Genomic DNA, 19,526 nt, shown 5'->3' with positions numbered 1-19,526 from the left:
ATGAGTCATTTTCTAACACCGCGTCTTTGGCGGGTTGGAGCATTTTGAAAGTGGAAAGCAAACAAAATTGCTTTTAATGCACTCAGAAGAGGGTACTTCAGGTTTTTTAAAACCCATTTTTTTTCTCTATCTTTTAGCTGCTAGGAGGCTTTAAATGGGACCCCTGTAGGTTTTTGTCTGTAAACCATACGAGAGCATAAAAGCCTGGAAAACTTGCAAAGATTCTGAAGCAGGTTCACACAGCTTCATTGAAACTGTGTGTGGTTTTGAAGCTCACCAGGGCTCTAGTCACCAGGAGCCATTTAAAACTGCCAACTTAAAAAATAGATTTAAAACTCATAAAGGATTATGAGGAAAAATGTAGGAGTTATTTTGCTAGGCTTCCAGCTTGAAAGAAAAAATACTATTCCACAAATAGAGAGTAATTAGTTTTCATTCTCTAAAGTGTTTTTGGTCTTTTTTCTTCTGAAAACACATACAGTACTCTCAAAAACAGATCTCAGTAACCTCTGTAAACACAGTCTGAATCAGCCTACGTCAAAGTGCCTTACCTGTATCAAAGAGTCAGACTGATGAATTCATTATATCAACACAAGGTGAGTCAGCTATTGCAAAAGCACGTGCATGATGGTTACAATGGAAATGTGCCAAATCTTTCTTTGGAGATGACACTTCTCAACGCTTCAGTATCAGTCCAAATAGCCAGAAAGAAGGTTTGGAAGCTCACCACTGCCATCCATAAGTACCATCACAAGTTTCTCCCTTCATACTGTAAGACAGCTTGCAGTACAAAAAGCAAATGAAGAAATATAGTCTTGAATAATTAGACATTAATAAAATATCACTGTAGAGCCCAATATGGGATTTCTCGTACACACACAGATGTCACTGAAGCCTGTGAGGATTTTGGGAGGAAAGATTGTGAGATCTGACATTTTCTTCAACGTTAACATTTGAGGAAGATACCAAGAAATTACTGGACAGAAATGAAACTTGATTTTTCACATTTTCTGATGGCAAACAGTACAATGGTGGACTAGGTATGGTATTATTTATATTTGCTGTGGGACTGATTTTACCACCAGTAGCTGCTTTTAGCTTTTATACACATTACTGGTAAATTTTAGTCACTGATACCGAACAATACTCAACAGTGTTGTTGATTTCAGATTTACCATTAAACATGTAATCAGCCGTGCAATGCCAGGTAGCTGATGTTCAACAGGAATACAAAGAATATGGGACTGATCATGGAAGCCTATCTTCCCACAACTACAAGCAGTAATAGAATTAATTCTTAACACAGGAAGGTTTATGTATCATCTCTTCAGCTAAACTGTAACACTCCAAGGGTTGTTAAATTTTTTTCCTAACACCCTGTTTATGTAATATTGGCCCACATTAAACAACAAAAGAAACTACAGTACGTGAGCCACTTCTTAAGTGCAGGAGAAATCAAATAATCAAGTTTCTTAAGTCCTTGGAATAGCTAAGACTTGATTTACAGTACCCTCAGAGGTCCAAAGCAAAACTGTTCAAACTACAAAGAAAATAACATTTATACCTGTCTACCTGGATTAGAGGTGGCAATGGACATGACCCCAAATGTCATGACAGAAAGCAAGATGCCTAGAAAACACGTGCACAAAGAACTTGACTCTCAAACTACATACTAGCATACTCTGTCAGCCCTGTGTGTACAACTGCAGCATATTCAGTTTTTCAAAAGTGGAGGAGGAAAATGAGAAGCAAAACAAAAACAAAACAAACAAACAAAAAAAAAAAAACAAAACAAATAATTCAGAAGCCAACAAAGAGAAAGGGGAATTCCTTCCTGGATCCTACAGGTAAGTAGCAAGTCTGGAGCATGGAATTAATACACCACAAGAGTCATGTAAACAGATCCCAAGTCGTCGCACTGTTTAAAAAAAAAGAAAAAGAGAGAAAGGGGGCGGGAAGGGAGAGGTGCTATTAAAGTACTACTCGAAGAGTAAAGTCTGAAAAAGTGTGGCCCATGGCTGGCATCTCAGTATTTCTTTTCCATCAGTTAGACCAATTTGAAGAAAATCCCTTGCAAAGAAGCTTTCATAAGATGGCATTTTTGTGATTCAGCATAGCACCAATATTCCTTTTGAGTTTTATAACTGTTCATAGAACATTCTTGGCAATGAATTTAAACTTTTTGAAAGAGGTTGCATTTCACTGTAAATGGTTATCTGGTATTCACAACACAAAATAAGCATTTGAATATTTATTGTGAGCACACTGCATTTTAGGGAGAACACACAAAGATTCTTACCACAATTATCTTGCTCCAGCTTTAATATATTAGCTGTCACCTCTTTAATGGATCTTGTGAGAAAGGAAAGTTTCTTTCTTTAACTCTCTTTTCCCCTGAACGCAATTACCACCTCATTCAGAGCTCTTTGTGTCCACCTAATCTCTCTGATTATGTCTCTGACACCGCCACAATACTACATGACTGACATACCTGACAGCTGTGACTAGTGACAGAGCACTCACAAAGAGAACCAGCTCTATGCAGGATGAGTATTACCTACCGCCAGCCCCACAGAGCAGACATGGAGGGAAGGTAAAACAGGGGTAGGGGCATTTCACGGCTAGCCTAACCCCTACCGATTTTCCCTCCTTTTATAGCCAAACAGCACTGACAAGCAGAGCCTCTTTGTACATACCTACCTAATGAACCAATTGTTGGCTGAATACAAAAGAACACCCATTAGTATTTTAATTTTGAATTTATAGAGTAGAAAATGCATGTTCGGAGACCTGACTCGCAAGCAGGACTTGATGGATCATTTTGTCTCTCCTCGGTCCTTTTCTGTTTCTCCAGTTCATAACTCTCAGCTGGTGCTCAACTGTCAGATTTGTGCAGGTGGCAACTGATGGGAGCCTGAGGAAAGCTATACCTGAAAATGCCAGTCCCAGACAGCAAGCTGCCACTGGAATCAGACAGAAACCAGCTCAACATTCAAGGTTTTGAGCCATAAAGACGTGAAAGAATATAACAAAGAATTGGCTAAGGAAATATCAGCAATGAGTATACTAATGAGGAAAAATATTACAGCAGAGTGCTTTAGGAAGTGTCTTCAAGTTTCAGTTTACGTGCCATTTCATCCTGTCACCACTGACTTTGTACCTGTTCTGAGAACAGTACAAAGCTAATTTTTATACGTATGCTGCATATGTTAGAATGACCAGTTTAGTTGTATCTTATTGAGTTCCTGAGGAGCTTCACAAATTACGCACTGCCAGAGATAAGGGGCAGTAATCAAACTGATGTTTTCAAATTGGAGTATCTACAGGTCAGCAAAACGTAGCACTCCATTTTCAGAGACGATCAGATAACGTTTACATAGAATTAAGTGCTACACTTCCATCTACTTTCACAACTAAAAGTTGCTCATGAAAAATTTAGCAGAAAAAAAAAGTGAGCTTGAAGAATATGCTCAAGAAGGCTTTGTGATCAAAGAGTATGTTACTGTTTCTACATTAAATTCCATATGTTGAGAAGTGTTCATACTGCTACTGTAAGTTTAACACAACTTTACAGTTACTTTTACAAAGTTTAAGGAACACCTTGTTTAAATGCATGGCGTGTTTAAAGAAAGCCCTCTGTTTAACTCTGCATGGTTTAGTTTGCAATACCTGTTTTTGTACTTTGTTACCTGTTTAGTAACCTGCTATGCGTGTTCCACATGAGATCAATGAACTAATACAAAGCTGTAAAGAAAATACTCATTAATGATAACAATTACATTGAAAAAAACCCCTCTTTTGCTGCTAATATCCACTCAAATTTCCAAATGGGGGAATAGAATCAGTATTTTAACTGTTAGATTTGGCGAGAAAATTGGTACAATGCACAGATTGCTGCTTGAGTTATTAACAGTCAACTTTCTTACTGATTTTGAGGCATCACTGCAGACAGATGCATTCTTCACACATTTTATGTCCTTCCTTCTGGTTGGAGGACATGCATATTCTTCACCTGTGCCTTACAATGAAAGTAGTAAGGCGTGAACTTCAATTACCTAGCTTTGAGTAATAAACAAGCTAAATAAAAGTTTAAACAAGATGGCTGTGAATAGAAGAATATTTGATTATAAATCCTTCTGTTTTTAGAAGAGACTTAGAAGACTTCTGTTTTTAGAAGTTTTTAAAGAGACTTCTGTTTTTATGTCAGATGCCCATTCTTTCATGAGCTGCTAAGGACTTTTGATCTCATAGTGCCTTTTTCACTTCCAAAGGTGCCACAACATGAAAATCTAGTATACTTCACACTCGTAGGATATGTTACCTGCTAATTTGGTAGTGATCTCTGATAACCCTACAGCTCCTCAACTCTCCCACAAATCCTATGGGCAAGAATATACCAGCACTACACTTAACAGGAGTTCCTATCACAGAAATGCCCTCAGGTTTTTTTTTACCACTACTTCAAAAAGCCACCGCTGCCCTCAAAAGCCTACTTTTTACACTAAAAAAATTCCTCACAAAATTCTCTTTACCATTTTAACCTTTTTAATAATCAAAATAACTTTCCAGACAGTCAGGCCTTGATGTGCACCTTTACTAGGTTTTCTGAACACTAATTAGTTTCAGATGCCAGGGCAACAATCTCCAAAACACACTGAAGCACGTGTGCAGAATGTATTATAACTCCATTTATAGTCAATGATGTGAAAACTTCACAAAGCTGTTGAATAATTATGATTACTAATATCCCAATTAGGCTGAGAAGGTACAAAGATATCCTCACTGTTAAGACATTTTTATGAGTTTCAAATAACAATTTCTGTATTCTCTCTGATTGATATTAAAACCAACATGTAAGATTACTATAATTAAAAAGACTTTCTTTTAAAAAATTTGCTTGCTTGGTGCGTTTGAGCCAGTCTTCCCAGTCTGAGACAAAGGACTGCATCCAATAGGAAAAAAAAAAAACTGAAAGAAGTTTCAAAGCCAACAGACAAAAACAATAAGACAAAAAACTATATACAAAGCTATTCCCAATTCTTTAGCCATAACCGTTGTAGCTTAGACTGGGAATTGATTTGAAGTCTTTGAGTCATTGGAAACAATTTTTCTATCATCCTGTATCTGTAAATGAGGTTTAGAAGTTATCAGCATCTTAAGGTCTTCACTGGGAGTATACACATAGCATAGAGCAGCTCTTTGATCTAAGGAGCACAATGTTGGTGCTTTCTTCAGTCTTGCAGTACACATCTGAAAGTTGGACAATTGCCTCCTCCGGGCCTAAATGACTAACAGCTACAGTTTGTTTGACTACTTTGGTGCAGCCTGTTTGTGTCACTGTACAGTTATTTAGAGAAGCTAAGCTTAAAGATGTTGAACAATAGTCACTTGACAACAAGACAACTGTCAAAACAAGTTAAATGCAGCTTAGTACTAGGTGAGTCTTAAGTTCCTGTGCTACCAGACTGATACTGTCTCGTATGAATAATGACAAAACCTTATTTTAGCCTATAGGAATTGCTCCCCTCAGCTAAGTGGTTACAGATAAGAGTGACTTCAAAGGTTATCCTTGGGGCAGTAGACCTTGATATAACACTAGAAGTGTCTAAAATCAGCACAAGTGTTGATATCAATTTTGACTTTTGATATCAATTTTTATTTTTGTGAGAAACAATACCAAGTCCTTTATGGGCTTTACTAAATGAATCTGAGAAGGCAGTCAGTTGAGTAATTTGTGTGTGCCTTTACCAAAAGGTAGCTGTGCAAAGGAACTTGAAAAGAATTAGTTGTGTTTTAAAGTACCAATTCTATACATTAAGGCCTGTCAAAAAAAAATGAAAAACTGTCATCAGTGACAAAGTGGTAAGTCAAGTGATTCAAAAATTCAATCCATCTTCCCCAGGGAAAAATTGATTTTAACCTCTCCTCAGGATACAGCCTCAGATGATGCTGAAGGTTGCCTCCTTCCACAGGACGGTGCCACAAGGCAAAGATAATTCTAAAACAGAGGGCAGCTGGAAGATATTCAGCTGGGAAATGCAAAGGCTTTGAAGATATCCACACACTGAGATCAGTCTTCTTTTCATCTCTGAAAGAAGGAGACTTCTGATTATGTACCTAAAACTAAACCAATTGAAGTTTTTGAACACCAAAGTCTCTCACAAATAAAGAAACCAGGAAATAGGGAAGACAACAGGGAGCAGAAGATTACCATTCCAATTCAGTGTTCTGAGTACACAACAAATCAGCTAGGGAAATGTGTGAGCAGCATCAGTCAGAGAGGAGAACTTGGACACGGTATCTAATATCTAGGTATGCATTTGATAGGACAAGGGAAAACAGCTTTAAACTTAAAAAGGGTAGATTTAGGTTAGATGCTAGGAAGAAATATTTTACTCAGAGGGTGATGAGATGCTGGAACAGTTTGCCCAGAGAGGCTGTGGATGCCCCATCCCTGAAGGCATTCAAGGCCAGGCTGGATGGGGCCCAGGGCAATCTGACTTAAATGGTTGGCAACCCTGCCCATGGCAGGAGTGGAACTAGATGATGTTTGAGGCCCCCCTCCAACCTAAGCCATTCTATGATTCTGCTGATAGAACAGTACACAGGGAACACGACTTCTGATGTCTAGTTTAAATTTCTTCTAGCAAATCTCCCCCTTCTGGCATTCAAGTCTACTAAGAAACTAGGTTTCAACAGAGAAAAAAAAAACACCTGCAGTAATCTTTAGTATACTTTATCATGACTGTGGTGGAACATAGCAGACAATTCAGGTTTTCCCTCCCAGATATTCTTGAATTTGATTTATTTGAAAATTAAATTACTTTCAATACAAGCCTGTGTAATTCCATTCATACTTTTATCAACCTGAAGAAAGGAATAATGTACATAACCAATAAGAACAAGGCTATCAAAGTTACATTTCTAGTTTAAGGCCAGTTCAGACATACACCTACATGATACAGAAATGAAACAGCGAACAGCCAAAGGGTGCAGAGAGTATGATAATAATGGGGACCTTGATTGTAAGTTGTTGCTCATTGCATCCTACAGGGTAAGAACTGGAAAGTATTCAACAAAATTCTAAGAGATCCACTTAGCACATGCGGAAAAAATTTCTCTTGAAAGAGCAGACACTGAACATCTAGAGCTTGCTGCCACACAAAGCTGTGAACACAGGGTGTCAAAAGGTTCAAAGAGGCATATGGATACATTCATAAACAGGTCCATAAATGGAAAAAAGGGATAGGTGGGAATCTCTGCCTCCTGTCCCTAACGTAATGACTGTGGATATCTAGGAAAGTGGCAAAGGAAACCAAAGGCAGTAAATCAGGTTTTTGTCATCTCCCAGAACAACCACCTTTTTGCCATTGTTAAAGACAGAATACCAGGCTAGAAGAATCTTTTTGGAGCGCTGAAGGCATTACTGCTCATGTTGAACTGACAGTGTTTTCACGTTGCTAGGAATACAAAGTGCTTAAGTCTACCACAGAACTGACTGTCCAAGTTTTACCAGATGAAGACACGATATGTATCAAGTCAGCTTCTGTACTGCAATCCCTTTCCCCTACATCCTAAAACCACAATAACTAAGCATTGTATGTAAAAAACTAAGCTTCCTACTCCTATGCAGAAAGGAACCCTACAACCACCAAAGACAGCAATCAGAATCAACAGTTAACGCATACTTTATTTCTGTATTTACAACGTTGAAAATAAAATACATTTTATCTAGTTATTCCTAATGCAAAAATAGAAACTTCCCTTTTCAACGAAAGTGCAGAAACATAAGTTAGAACACAATAAATTTAAAACATAGAATATTATTTCTCAGTGTTTTTCTAAGAAAATGTACTTGAAAAACAAGCACCATAATTCATCTTCAAGAAGATTTTCCATCGAAGCAGCATCCCAGGGCAAAACAAGTAGAAGGTTAGTATGGAAATGTAGTAGCAAATCCTTGAATATTTTAAATGGCTTAAACCATCCTAAACAAACATAAACTGTTCTATTCTTTCGCAATAGCTTTACCACATAGTCGAATTTGAATACAGCCATATTTGGTCGTGTGCACGGCCAAGACGCCTTCAAATACGCCTTCTGCCTGAGGCTTGAACTGGACTGGCACATTGATGTAATGATGGGATCTGTAAGGAGACAATTATGTGCATATGCATGATCAACAACCAAGAAAATTGTACCAGATACCCAAGTTCGTTTTTATTTTCACCAAAACTAAACATTTGATATGTACTAGATCATCAAGTTCATTTTTATAGTTTTGATTATTATTCTTCAAAAGGAAAATTTTAAAGGCAATTCTTTTCTACAGGGTATGCAAAGTATTACAGCATTTTATTGCTGCTGGTTTATCTGGATATGTTTGTTCTGCCTCTTCACAATAATACTGACAGAGCATCAATTACATTTAGAACAAAGTTACTACGTTTCTGTCTTCACAAGTCTGTTGATGCATATACTGAAATTTACAATTCTCAATCAATTTAAAGCTGCTAAAATATTTTCAACAATTTCTAATTGGCTCCATGTGAATAAATATTTCAGTGAATCAGCACAGGTCAATACATCTATCCTTAAACAGCATTTTCAAGGTTGCATCACATCTTGTTAGGTTATTTAAGTCGTCTCTTGTTCAGATTGCAGAAGAAAAGAAACAGAAAAATTCAGCAGTAGGTAAGCCATAAAGGCTGGCTGTCTTAACTGTCAAAAGCCTGGAGTGAACATGTTAAAATAAAAATATAAGCTATACAAGCAAAGAAGCTGGAAATGCTGAGGAGAAGCCTATTAGATGCCATGGCATCTGATGGAAACATCCAGTACTAACAAAGAAGTAGGAGTAACAGGCACACATTAGAATAAGGAAAAACAAATAGCAACACTCACTAAGACAAAGAAAAGAAGATCTGTTTGTTTTTAAACTCTATCATAATTCTAGATCTCTGCCTTTGGCAGTATTTAGTGCTATCTAACATCTTCCAAAACGTGTTCATTTCCTCTGAGTTTTATTGTTTTGTTCCTACTAGATATTCCTCTAGATATGTTTCTTCTACAGTAATCCAACCTATCATAATTAGTTTGTGCTCCTACCCTTCTCCTACATTTGTCATAATATTTGCCCTACACGTAAGCCTGATCCTAGCCTTTTTTTAAAGCATAAAAATATATAACAAATACTGAAAAACAGAAGCTCTGTTCAGTGACCTGTTCAATGTATGTGCTATCAAAATATAAAAAGATGCAACAGAATATCCGTCTGAGTTCATACAAAACAAAAGCTCTGACTGTGAACTACTGAATTAGAATAAACAATAAAGGATATTAGCCAGATAAGAGTTTAATTACTTATAGTGTACAATTGACACCCCAAGCTCTGACTCTTCAACCACCTTCTAATATATGGGATGATGATATTTATTCAGCTGAACAACTCAGCATGCATTGTATTTGAAAACGAAAGACGTAGTAAGAATTGAAACTGAAATTCAAGACTCATTCCACTAAAGACCTGACAAAAGCAAAAATAAATTTAGGAGAGTCAAAGGTGTGCACCAGTCTGTATCTTTGGAGTGATACATGTACAGCTCCTTGCATATCCTATTACTTAGTCAAAAAGAATAAAACCAAACTCAAGCTTACACCGTCAAAGCAACAATCAGCCACGTATCACTCTTTTCAAGAGGTGTCCACATCCAACTTTCAGAGACTGATTTCCAAAACAGCTATTATATGACCTCAGTAATGGCATATGGCAATTGTATTTAGTTTTATTTGATCACAGAATTCAGGTACCCATTTCGTTGGTGCTATACACTGTCTTTTAGAAAAGAGAAATTAATCAGGCATTGCTCACAGATTGCTTTGCAGCAGTCAGTTTATCTCTCATGACCAGGGTAACGCTCAACACTTGAATTCTCATACTTCCTAAGCCAATGGGAAAGATGCTATTTTCACTTTCTTCAACTAACTGGGAAGTTCAGACTCTAATTACAGTAGTCCATCAGGCTACTCCACAGTACACATATTCTTAGAAACAGAAGCAACCTGGAGGATTTTTCTGAAGTACAGTAGCCAAGAACAGAGAAGCAAAGTATTCACAGAACAACTGGACTTCACCTACAATTAACTGTTTTTCTCTCAATGAGTCATTTTACTTGACTTCAATCTTTTCCTTATGCTTACAACTTAATTAGTCTGTCACAGCTTCTTAGTGATTCTTAGGTTACTGTATCAATTTCAAGCAGTAATTCCAAAGTCTGGTATGTCTCGTGCCTACTTCATAGTCAAATACAAACTAATACTGCTGTTTTCTAAAAACAGTATTTTTGATAGAAACAGCACTGGTAAACTGTATCTAAACCTCAATAACCAGTCAGGCCTATCAGTAATGAAAGATTAATCTCTAGAATAGCGACTACTGGAAAGAAAAATAATTACTCAAGCAAAGAACAGTTTTACCTTTAAGAGTATCTTAAATTTCTGCTAGCCAGTAATTGGATTGTTTCAGATGGCTTTTTTGAACCTTAGTTTTCAAACTTCTTTAGATAGGCACAATCTGGCAGTCTTTCCAGAAAAAGAACTTAGTCAAAGGTTGTTTATGAAATCAAGTGTTTAAAAAGTTTTATTTATGTTGGTAAAACTCAAAGTTATCTTGTTATAGGCACTTCAAAAGGTACTTCCACAACTTGAACAAGACAACCCTTTGCAGTGAAAATAATAATCTATTTCTTAACAAATAGGACTCATCTTTTTAAGACAAATTCCTGCAAAGAATGGGTGGGAAGAAATTCTGAATGTTGTTTAGCTAAACAATATCTTCACAGTTAAAAAGACAGATAAGATGGATAGACAAACACTCTGAGATACTTGGTGAAGATTGCTACAGTTGCTTCCTGCTTTTACTGCAGATTTGGTGGTAAGATACTCTATTTGGACAAACCCTGTTGTTACCTTCAATTCAGTAAACCACGATAAAGGACACTGCTAACTGATGGTACCTGTGAACAGATAACCAACTGAACAAAACTGTCATGCCACATTATCAGCTTCAGTAGGTGAGCTTCTTGATTTTAAAACCAAAACAAAAACCTACAATTCCATTACTCAGATGTAACACTTGATTATGCAGAATTACTTTCAAATTTGTCCCTCAAAATAAAAAGCCTGCAACAAACCATCTTTATTGCCTAACATTTTTTGTTAAAAACATAAATTGGTGATACTTTCTAATTTACACTCTTAACAGACTACGATTCCAAGTTCCTGCAGTGTTCTTATCTAATCACTTTTGAACATTACTTTATAAAATGCCCCGTCAACCAGGATTAGATGGCTTTCTTGAGATCCTCCTTCGTGCTGATCAGAAATAAAAGTCACTTACAGAACTTCTTTAAATGTTGGTTTGATTTTGTTGTTTATTGTTGCTGTTATTTTTAAAGCACATGTCCAAGTTAGGTGCTTCATGCTCTTAAAAGGAAGGGCTTTTTCAGAGACCTCTGCTGATTTCAGATGAATTTATTTTCAAAAGCCAGAAAAGGTCAACATTTATAATTGAAGAAAAATTGCCAAAGCTACTAGAAAAATGTTTCTGGAATGTTATTAGGAGTATATTCAAGTTGATAACTTTTAGGAATAACATTGAATATTTGACTTGTTAACTCTACTTTGGATAAAAGCAATAGGATTTTATCAACTCTAATAGAAAATGTACGAAGTAGCTTTGACCACATTCCTCAAGAGTATTTTTGAAACATCTAAGTACCTTCCAATTCAGTTACTCATCTTTTCTCATGGACTATCAATACAACCAGTCCTTTGCCTAACGCTGCACAGCCTCAGATAGATCTAGCAAGTTGTCCTTAGTTGGGCAGATTTTTTATCTTGTTCACTACTTCTGTAACAAGCTCTTCAGTGGCAAATTTAATTAAAAAACATGTAAGTGAAGTAGAGGCACTGAAAAATATACCTAAGCAGAGTTACAACACTTTTTGCTAGAAACTGGATTCAAAATACCTTGAATACCTGAGGTTAGCAACATAACATCTACTACAAAGATGGGGCTGTAAGTATCACTGGCAGAAAAGAAACAGAGTACCCAGTTCTATTTCTGACCTTATGCACAATTTCTATTCTGCATATCCTTAGTTTCCTCATCTTTAAAAAGAGAACTCTCTCAATGCTGAAAACGTATGCTGTATGACTTCTAATCAAATGGCTGTATTTTTTATCTTCCTGACACTCCCACTGTGACAGATGAGCATGTTAGATGCTGTATCTCTATGAGATGACTAACAGGACTGTCAAATACCCATAGTAATCAACTTTCAGGATGGCTGGGTTTATTTGGAAGGGCTGTTATCACTAACTCGAAAATTCATTTTATGCAAGTAATATGCTGAAATACTTGGTATGACCAAGCAATTCCACTGGCTGCTCAAACCTTATATTTGTAGAGAATCTTTGATGCAGCTCTTCAAGTTTATCAAATTATAAGCATGACGAAAGCAATTTGATCTGTTGTGTACGAAGTATAAAAGGAAGGAATGACTTGATTGTGCACAGCAGCCCAAATGGTTAAATGAAGCATTAGGTTTAACATGAAAAGCAGCAGCACTGTTAGAAACAATTTGCAGTGAAGGAACTGGCAGATGCAGAAGTAAGCATGTAGGCTCGTTCTGCTTCAAACCAAGATTACAGAGCACAGTATTAGCAAAAAAAAAAACTCACATATTTAACAGACAGCTAGAATGCTAGGTCTTTATGTCTATATTTTAGCACTGTACATTGAGAAGATATGTATCTTACTGATTTTTTTTTCCCCCCCACTGCTGTTAGGCAAGAATGTTAGCACAAGAGTTACTTACCTTAGAGAGTACTTTGAGTGCTTGATGTAGAAAGGCTCATTGGGACTCAAAAATCTCAGCTGCAATTTAATACAAATACTTAAAGACCCACTGTATCTAAGCCTACCATATTCACTTTATAACATGGTTAAGGTAATTTAGGTAATTTACAGATACAGCTTTAGACACAATGTTTAGAAATGAAACGCCCAGATTTGTGCATTTAAGGAAAACTGATATCTCAGGATATCTTAATGAAGTTAAAAAAGTAAAGATAACAAATCCATGTTGGTTTTTTTTTTAATAAATAAATAAATAAAATTGCATAGTTTACAAATACTCTCACTGAGTCAGGCAAGAAAAGAGAAAAATTACAGACAGCACAGCAGATTTTTTCAAATATAATACTGTGCTTTGAAACTAGCATGACAAGACTTGCACTACTGCCAATCTTACACCCAGAGTTATAAAAAATAAACACCTACATAGTACAGTTAAACTGTTGGAAGGCTTTACAAAAACATGTATTTAGAAGAAACCCCATCAAACTTACCAACTGCGTTCTAAATGTATTATTTTGCAAGTTGACTTTTAACGTGCGTGATTCCCCAACTCTAGTTGGAAGGAAAGTGTACAGGTCTTCTGGTGCATACACCCCACGAGTCATCTCACTTAGTCTGATATGAGAAAGGGAGTTAAGATATTAAGATTTTGTTTATATTGTCTGGATATATTGATCACATTCTACAAGACACTCTACAAGAATAAACAAGGAAAAACTGAAAGATCTTGAAGGCATCGACTCTCTCACCTCATGGTTTATAGGTTATACACTTCAAACACTTAGAGTCTAATGAAAGCATCACTGCAACATAAATATATGAGAGCTTGCTTAAATATGCTTTTGCAATCTGAATTTTCTCTCCACATGCTTTATTAGACAGCTAGTCTCTTTTCAGGGATTCCAAATTTAGTCAAAACATTCTACTCTTCACATCCTATGGTATAAGAATTGTAGATCAATTTCAGAGAAAAACAGCTATGTTAAGACATGCAATATACCGTATTTTCACAATGGACTTTAACATTTTGTAAAACCACCAAAATGGCTCACAGTATACAATTCTGCCCCTGATACTAGTTTTCACAACAAATTATGATTAGGCAACTTAGGAACTTAAATGAAAAGAATGTGAAACTGAACAATACAATAAGAGATTTGGTCAAGTATGTTTCTGCACCTATCTTCTCTTTAATACAGGATAACTAAGATTGGGAGAGACTCAGGGGGTCTCAAGTTGCTCCAAGCAACATCAGTTCTAGACTCAGAAAAGGCATTTCACTGGGCTTTAGCCTGTCAGGTCCCAGGGGCAGACAGCAGAGCCCCTCTCGGCAGCCTGTTCCACCACATAGCTATTGTAACAGAAAAAAGGTTTCGTTGAGTTTTTGTAACTCCCAGACATTTGCAACATCGTATTTCAGTTCTTGCCCATACATACCCTGCTTTAGCTGTACACCCTCCAGAGTAAGCCTTCCTTTTTGGTACAACTGGGCTCCCAGTTTCTGTGAGGGTATCTGTGGAATCCTTCACAACTGCAGTTGTATTTTCTGCTTTAGTACCCTATTGGCAAAGACAAGGAAGCCTTTAAATTTTACATTTGGAAGTATTCAAGAATTTACATCATTTTTGTTAGCCAAGGGAAGGAAGTAAGACTTTTTTTTTTAAGCATAGTATTTCAGAACAGTAAAACCTGTATCGAGAACAATTTTGTGAGGAATGCTGTAACAGGCTTTTGTTTTCTATACTGTTTTGTCCTTGTTAAAAGCCAGTTCACAGAACATTAGTAGTGCAGTGCAGATGGAATCTCATGAAGGCTGCAAGAAATTTCTTTGCAGACATTCTTGAGGCACATGTGCCTCAAGAAAAAGCTAAGTCAGCAAAACAACTGCTGAGAGAGGAAGACATAAGTTATCACTGAAGTTTAAATTCTCACCAAAGCTCTCACGAAGCTTTGTAATACTTCTGTGTTATGAAGGATACATCATTCCCAAAGGGAGATCACTCCAGAAAAAAGAAATCTGACAATGCACTAAGTGATAACTGCCACAACTAGAAGTTAGGCCAAAACATTTATCATTGTCAGAATCTCTATTCAATGTACTCCCCAACACAAGAAAACTAGATCACCCAAAGGGAATATTTTGCCAAATAGTTAATTCAAAATTCTCCTCTGTCTGAGGAATCTAGCCAGCTGCTGTCTGGAGCCCCTTGGGTCATAACATCTTAAAAAAAGAAAAAAAACTGAAGATCGTGTCACGTTTATGGTCATATAACATAACCTTAATTTATTTTTTTTTTCCCAAATAGCACTGATGTTTTAGACAAGCAGTTGATTTCCTTATGCGGGGAAGATTTAAAAAAAAATAGTTTCCTCTTCAATAGAGCTGCTATGACAAACTTGTCTTTTAGACACCGATTTCTTGTCTTAAAAGAGCTGCTAGTCAGTCTGACAGAAATAGCAGCAGCCAAAAAGAAAAGAAAAACCCCTTAATTTTAAGAAGAATGTTCTTCAGTTGCAAATAACCTATGAACCACAGTAGAACCCAATACCTAAAGATTACGAAAAAAATTGCATGTATGTCTTGCTTTAAGAGCTTTTAGTTTTCCATGTAGGGAAGAATGATGGGTGTCATGCTTCAGCGTTATCACTCAAATTCTACTCGATTATCAGGGAAGACCACTGCAGAAGAATACACATAATGGAAAATAAGTTCTGTCTTCCCTGATCTTCATAAAAGTATTTTCAAGTACTGCTTTACTTATCCCCCTACTAATTTTTTCTGTTGTGAATGAAAGTAGTACATTAAACATTGTTCAAATGGTTCTCAAGCAATGCTGCCCTTGATCTCAAAGTAAATTCATAAGCATATGAATGCATTTAGCTCTAAAACTGTAATTAATTTTGCTCACTGAGCTGAATTTTTTCCCCTCTTGCTCTTGGAACACCTGAATAAGATGAAGCTTCCATGCTGCTAGTAACAATAAAATTCAGATCAGAAGTTTTAGTGAAAATATTCTGTATTAAGTATCCAGAAATTGAGCTCAATTCGTTCACCTTGCCTCTTGTAAAATAATACACTAAAAAGTTATTTACACAGCAGTTAAAGTACGTAGGTCATGTTGAAAAAAAAAAAAAAAGAACATTCCTATCATTTGTGGTATCTACAAACAATACTGGAATTCTTTATGCAGAGCTCAACTTTCCACACACTGAAGAAGCCATCATAACCCTAGGTCCTGCCTCAGCCCTCCGGCAGGTTCTTGCCAATTGACTGCTTCAACCAGAAGAAATCAATACTTGAACCAAAACACTAATCTCAAGTATTTGTGCACAACGGTGACGCTCATTTTTAGCCCATTGATCTTTGATCAGTTCCTCATAGCAAGCACTCCTCAGGAAGAGGAAAAACTAGGTTTGAATTGTCAGTATCAACAGGGTGAGATTGCAAAGGGCATTTAGAGTCCTTCCTTTCTCTGTCCCTAGGATCAGATGTGGAAAGCGGTTCTTCTGAGTTGGTGTCTATGGTTTCCAGTGGTGGGAACTGCAAATGCAAACAGAGCGGCAAAGTCACAGCTAATTGACTTCTTAGGAAAAAAAAGAAAACGGTTAAGTGCCACCAACTTCCCTAATTTCACCTTGTTCTAGTTCTTTCCTGATGTCATTCACATTTCTTTCTGATTCTATTGAAGCAGTGCTATAAATAAATACCACTCTGTCATTGTGAATGACAGTCAGTCTTCCCACTTCATTTTATCAAAAATCACAGCAGTAACCCTCTTCACCTCAGCAAACCCAGCAGGATACAAGTCCTTTCCAAAGCTGTAGTAATGGAGTACATACTCTTGATTCCTAGGACATAATAGGCAATAACTGCCTTGTCTTCTCCTCTAAAAGCAGACCTGATCAAAAAGCTGCAACAATCTAAGTAAATGTTCTGTGTTCACTCCTCTTGCAAACTGATATATAGTTTCCTTACCTAGTTGATAAAAATATATATTTCCTACTCTTTATCAAAAATGATCTCAACACATTTCAAATATTTTCTGTAATGTTTTTTTTTTTTTCCCAGAAGTATATGGAGATGTTGGAAAGATCTAATAGTTAAAGCTGTTAAGTGAAATCAAGAGGAAACAAATCTGATGTGCTAGTTCAAAAGCATTGATATCAAGTCATGTTGCTCAAAGATTTACACAACTCTGACAACTAGTCATGTTCTCAGAAGATAATTATTCAGAACTTTAGACTTCTAATAAAGAATTCATCTTCTCTCAAGCTTTAAACAGTCAACTGACAGATGTTTTCCTCACTTTATGGAAAATTATGTTCAAAGTATTTGATGAAAGCTTAAAAAAAAAAAATCTCAAAACAAACACTGTACAAGTCTCATTCTTCCAGTCAAAATAAGAAGTCATTTAACATATATATTATTAACAAGCCCCATTTTCAACGTAACTAACTACTGGGAAGAAAAAAGACCCTACAAAATAAAAGGTATCTTGCCAAGAAGAGTAAACGTAAGGTTTCTGCTCCCAAGGCAGGCTTGGTACTCTGGAAGGAAGAACTCCAATCTTTATCTAGGCTTCTCAGGAAAAAAATTAAGTCCAATTTCCCAGAGTGGACATAAAAGCAAATGTAGTAATCACCCAATAACAAACAAAGTTCTTCACATTCAACTCATGTAAGCATTAGAATTTACTTTTCTGAAACATTTAAAAGTAGATTATGTGTCCTGTGCAGACTCCCTTTGGATGGATGGTAATGCAGTGACTAAAAGTGAGCTAAGAACTGATTTGCTGTGTTCTCTCTCAGCACTTGAACCTAAAACTCTCTAGGCCTCACCATAAAATAAGAGCTCAGGAACATGACAGGAGCAAAGAATAGCTCTGATTTAATTTCTCCCATGTATAAATCTAAATAATTACCCATGTCTAAGTGAACTCTGGTAAAATACTCAAATCAATTTCTGCAGAAACACAGCCATATCTCCAAAACAGGTGATGATAAACTCCAATGTTACACTAAGTTACATATTGGATCAAAGGTCAATTACTTTGCTATTTACAGAAATAAACTCAACGTGTTTAGTGCTTGATATAAACAAATCAGCCCCTACCATAACTATACCCACAGGAGTTTATCTCTACTGTTTCTGAGCAGAAAGCAAAATTTTACATGTCAAATGACAAAAGATGACACATTATTACCACATAAGCAGGACTAGAAAGTAGTTTTTAGTAAAAGTAATATAAGAAAAACAGTACAGTTCAAGTTGACATAAAATATTACCATTTTTTCCAGGATAACACTGAGACATATCAGCAATAATGCAGAACAGCAATACTAAGATGTCATCAAATATTTAGGACAGAGTTTATAGCATTTATACACTCACTGTTCCAGAAAGCTGAAAACGTAATTTGTGTTTCCAACTAGGTTTTTCAACAGGATGACACTCAAGGTCCCAGAACTGAGAATAATCCCCATTTTCTCTAGGTAAAAATATTAGAGGAACCTAAAAAAATAAAATAAAAAAGGAAAAGTTTGTACACATTCATTGAAATTATATACAAAACCCCATGATTTTATTTCCACAAAGTTACAGTAAAGCCAGCAGAGCATTTGTACAATACAGAAATCAGTGCATGCACTTCACAACAGGTAATCTTGCAGAAAATATTATCATTCATCCTCCTTTGCCTGCAAATGAAAAGGTTCTGCTGAAATGGGTCGTGTAACCAGACACACAAAATTTGAGTTCAGCTAACTTGTAAGACAAGAAGTGTTAGCACAATTATTTCCATTAGCAAAATGAGGACAGTAGGGGACCAGGAGGGAAATGTGTCAACTAAGCTGTGAATAACTGTACTCTTCCAGCTCAAGCCTATACAAGCAGCCTGTTCTACAACTACTAGAAAGACTGAAATTTAAAATAAGTTACAGGTCATGCATTTGATCATCCTTAAAGGTCAACTATGTAATAAAAGCCCCTCTCTATATAGCGTTGTACCAGGTTAATTCAACTGTAATCTTACACTGTTTTCGCAACTGGGGCTTGAGAAAGAGAAGGGAAGCAGCAGGTTAGAATAGATTGCTACAACTATATTTTTCAACCAAGTATTATCAGATTCAAAAGATAGCAACCTTATCAGTTTCAGCCAACAGCTTCATCTACCAATAGTGAGTGTTACATCTGAACTAGGATTGCTAAGGCAAACACACTGCTTTGAAGATGCTTTTCAACATTAGCAAAAAAAAGTTTCCTAATTTTTTGTAAATATATTCACGATTCAATTCAGAATGTCATGATCTATAATGATTAAAATAAGGACATCTGTGAAGATGAACAAACAGAATAAAGTAGTATTAGAGAAGGAAGGTGAGGGAAAAAAGCCCCACAGAAACCTATTCAGAATGGCCTTTGATGAGTTTTATAATTGTGTTTATGAAACCCTCTACTGGCCAGGAGTTGAAATTGTAAGCCAAATGAAACTTCCCTGATATATGCTGGAAATACAATACTGCGCAGAGGAAGCAGTCCTTGAGATTTCTAGAATGTGTGGATGATTGCTTCCTGACACAGCTGGTGCAAGAGCCTACCAGGGGA

General features: G+C 36.4%; 1 protein-coding gene across 1 annotated transcript in view; it reads right to left on the bottom strand.

Moving 5' to 3' along the window:
• Positions 1–7,694: 7,694 nt before the first annotated feature.
• The window catches only part of CEP192 (centrosomal protein 192), a 55,955-nt gene continuing 44,123 nt past the window's right edge, over positions 7,695–19,526 (bottom strand). Inside the window, exons 40-44 of the mRNA XM_065753599.1 lie at positions 18,315–18,434; positions 14,360–14,481; positions 13,414–13,537; positions 12,882–12,940; positions 7,695–8,147 (exon numbers count right to left, since the gene is read on the bottom strand). Coding sequence (XP_065609671.1) covers positions 8,009–8,147; positions 12,882–12,940; positions 13,414–13,537; positions 14,360–14,481; positions 18,315–18,434 — 564 coding nt within the window. The 3' untranslated portion in view covers positions 7,695–8,008. The remainder of the gene's footprint in view (positions 8,148–12,881; positions 12,941–13,413; positions 13,538–14,359; positions 14,482–18,314; positions 18,435–19,526) is intronic.

The sequence above is a fragment of the Cyrtonyx montezumae genome, unplaced genomic scaffold, assembly GCF_038088225.1.
Source record: "Cyrtonyx montezumae isolate F1298 unplaced genomic scaffold, pur_monq_1.0 scaffold_8, whole genome shotgun sequence".
In the NCBI taxonomy this organism is placed as follows: Eukaryota; Metazoa; Chordata; class Aves; order Galliformes; family Odontophoridae; genus Cyrtonyx; species Cyrtonyx montezumae.
The sequence above is the reverse complement of the archived record's forward strand: the minus strand, read 5'-3'. Positions and strand labels throughout refer to the sequence as shown.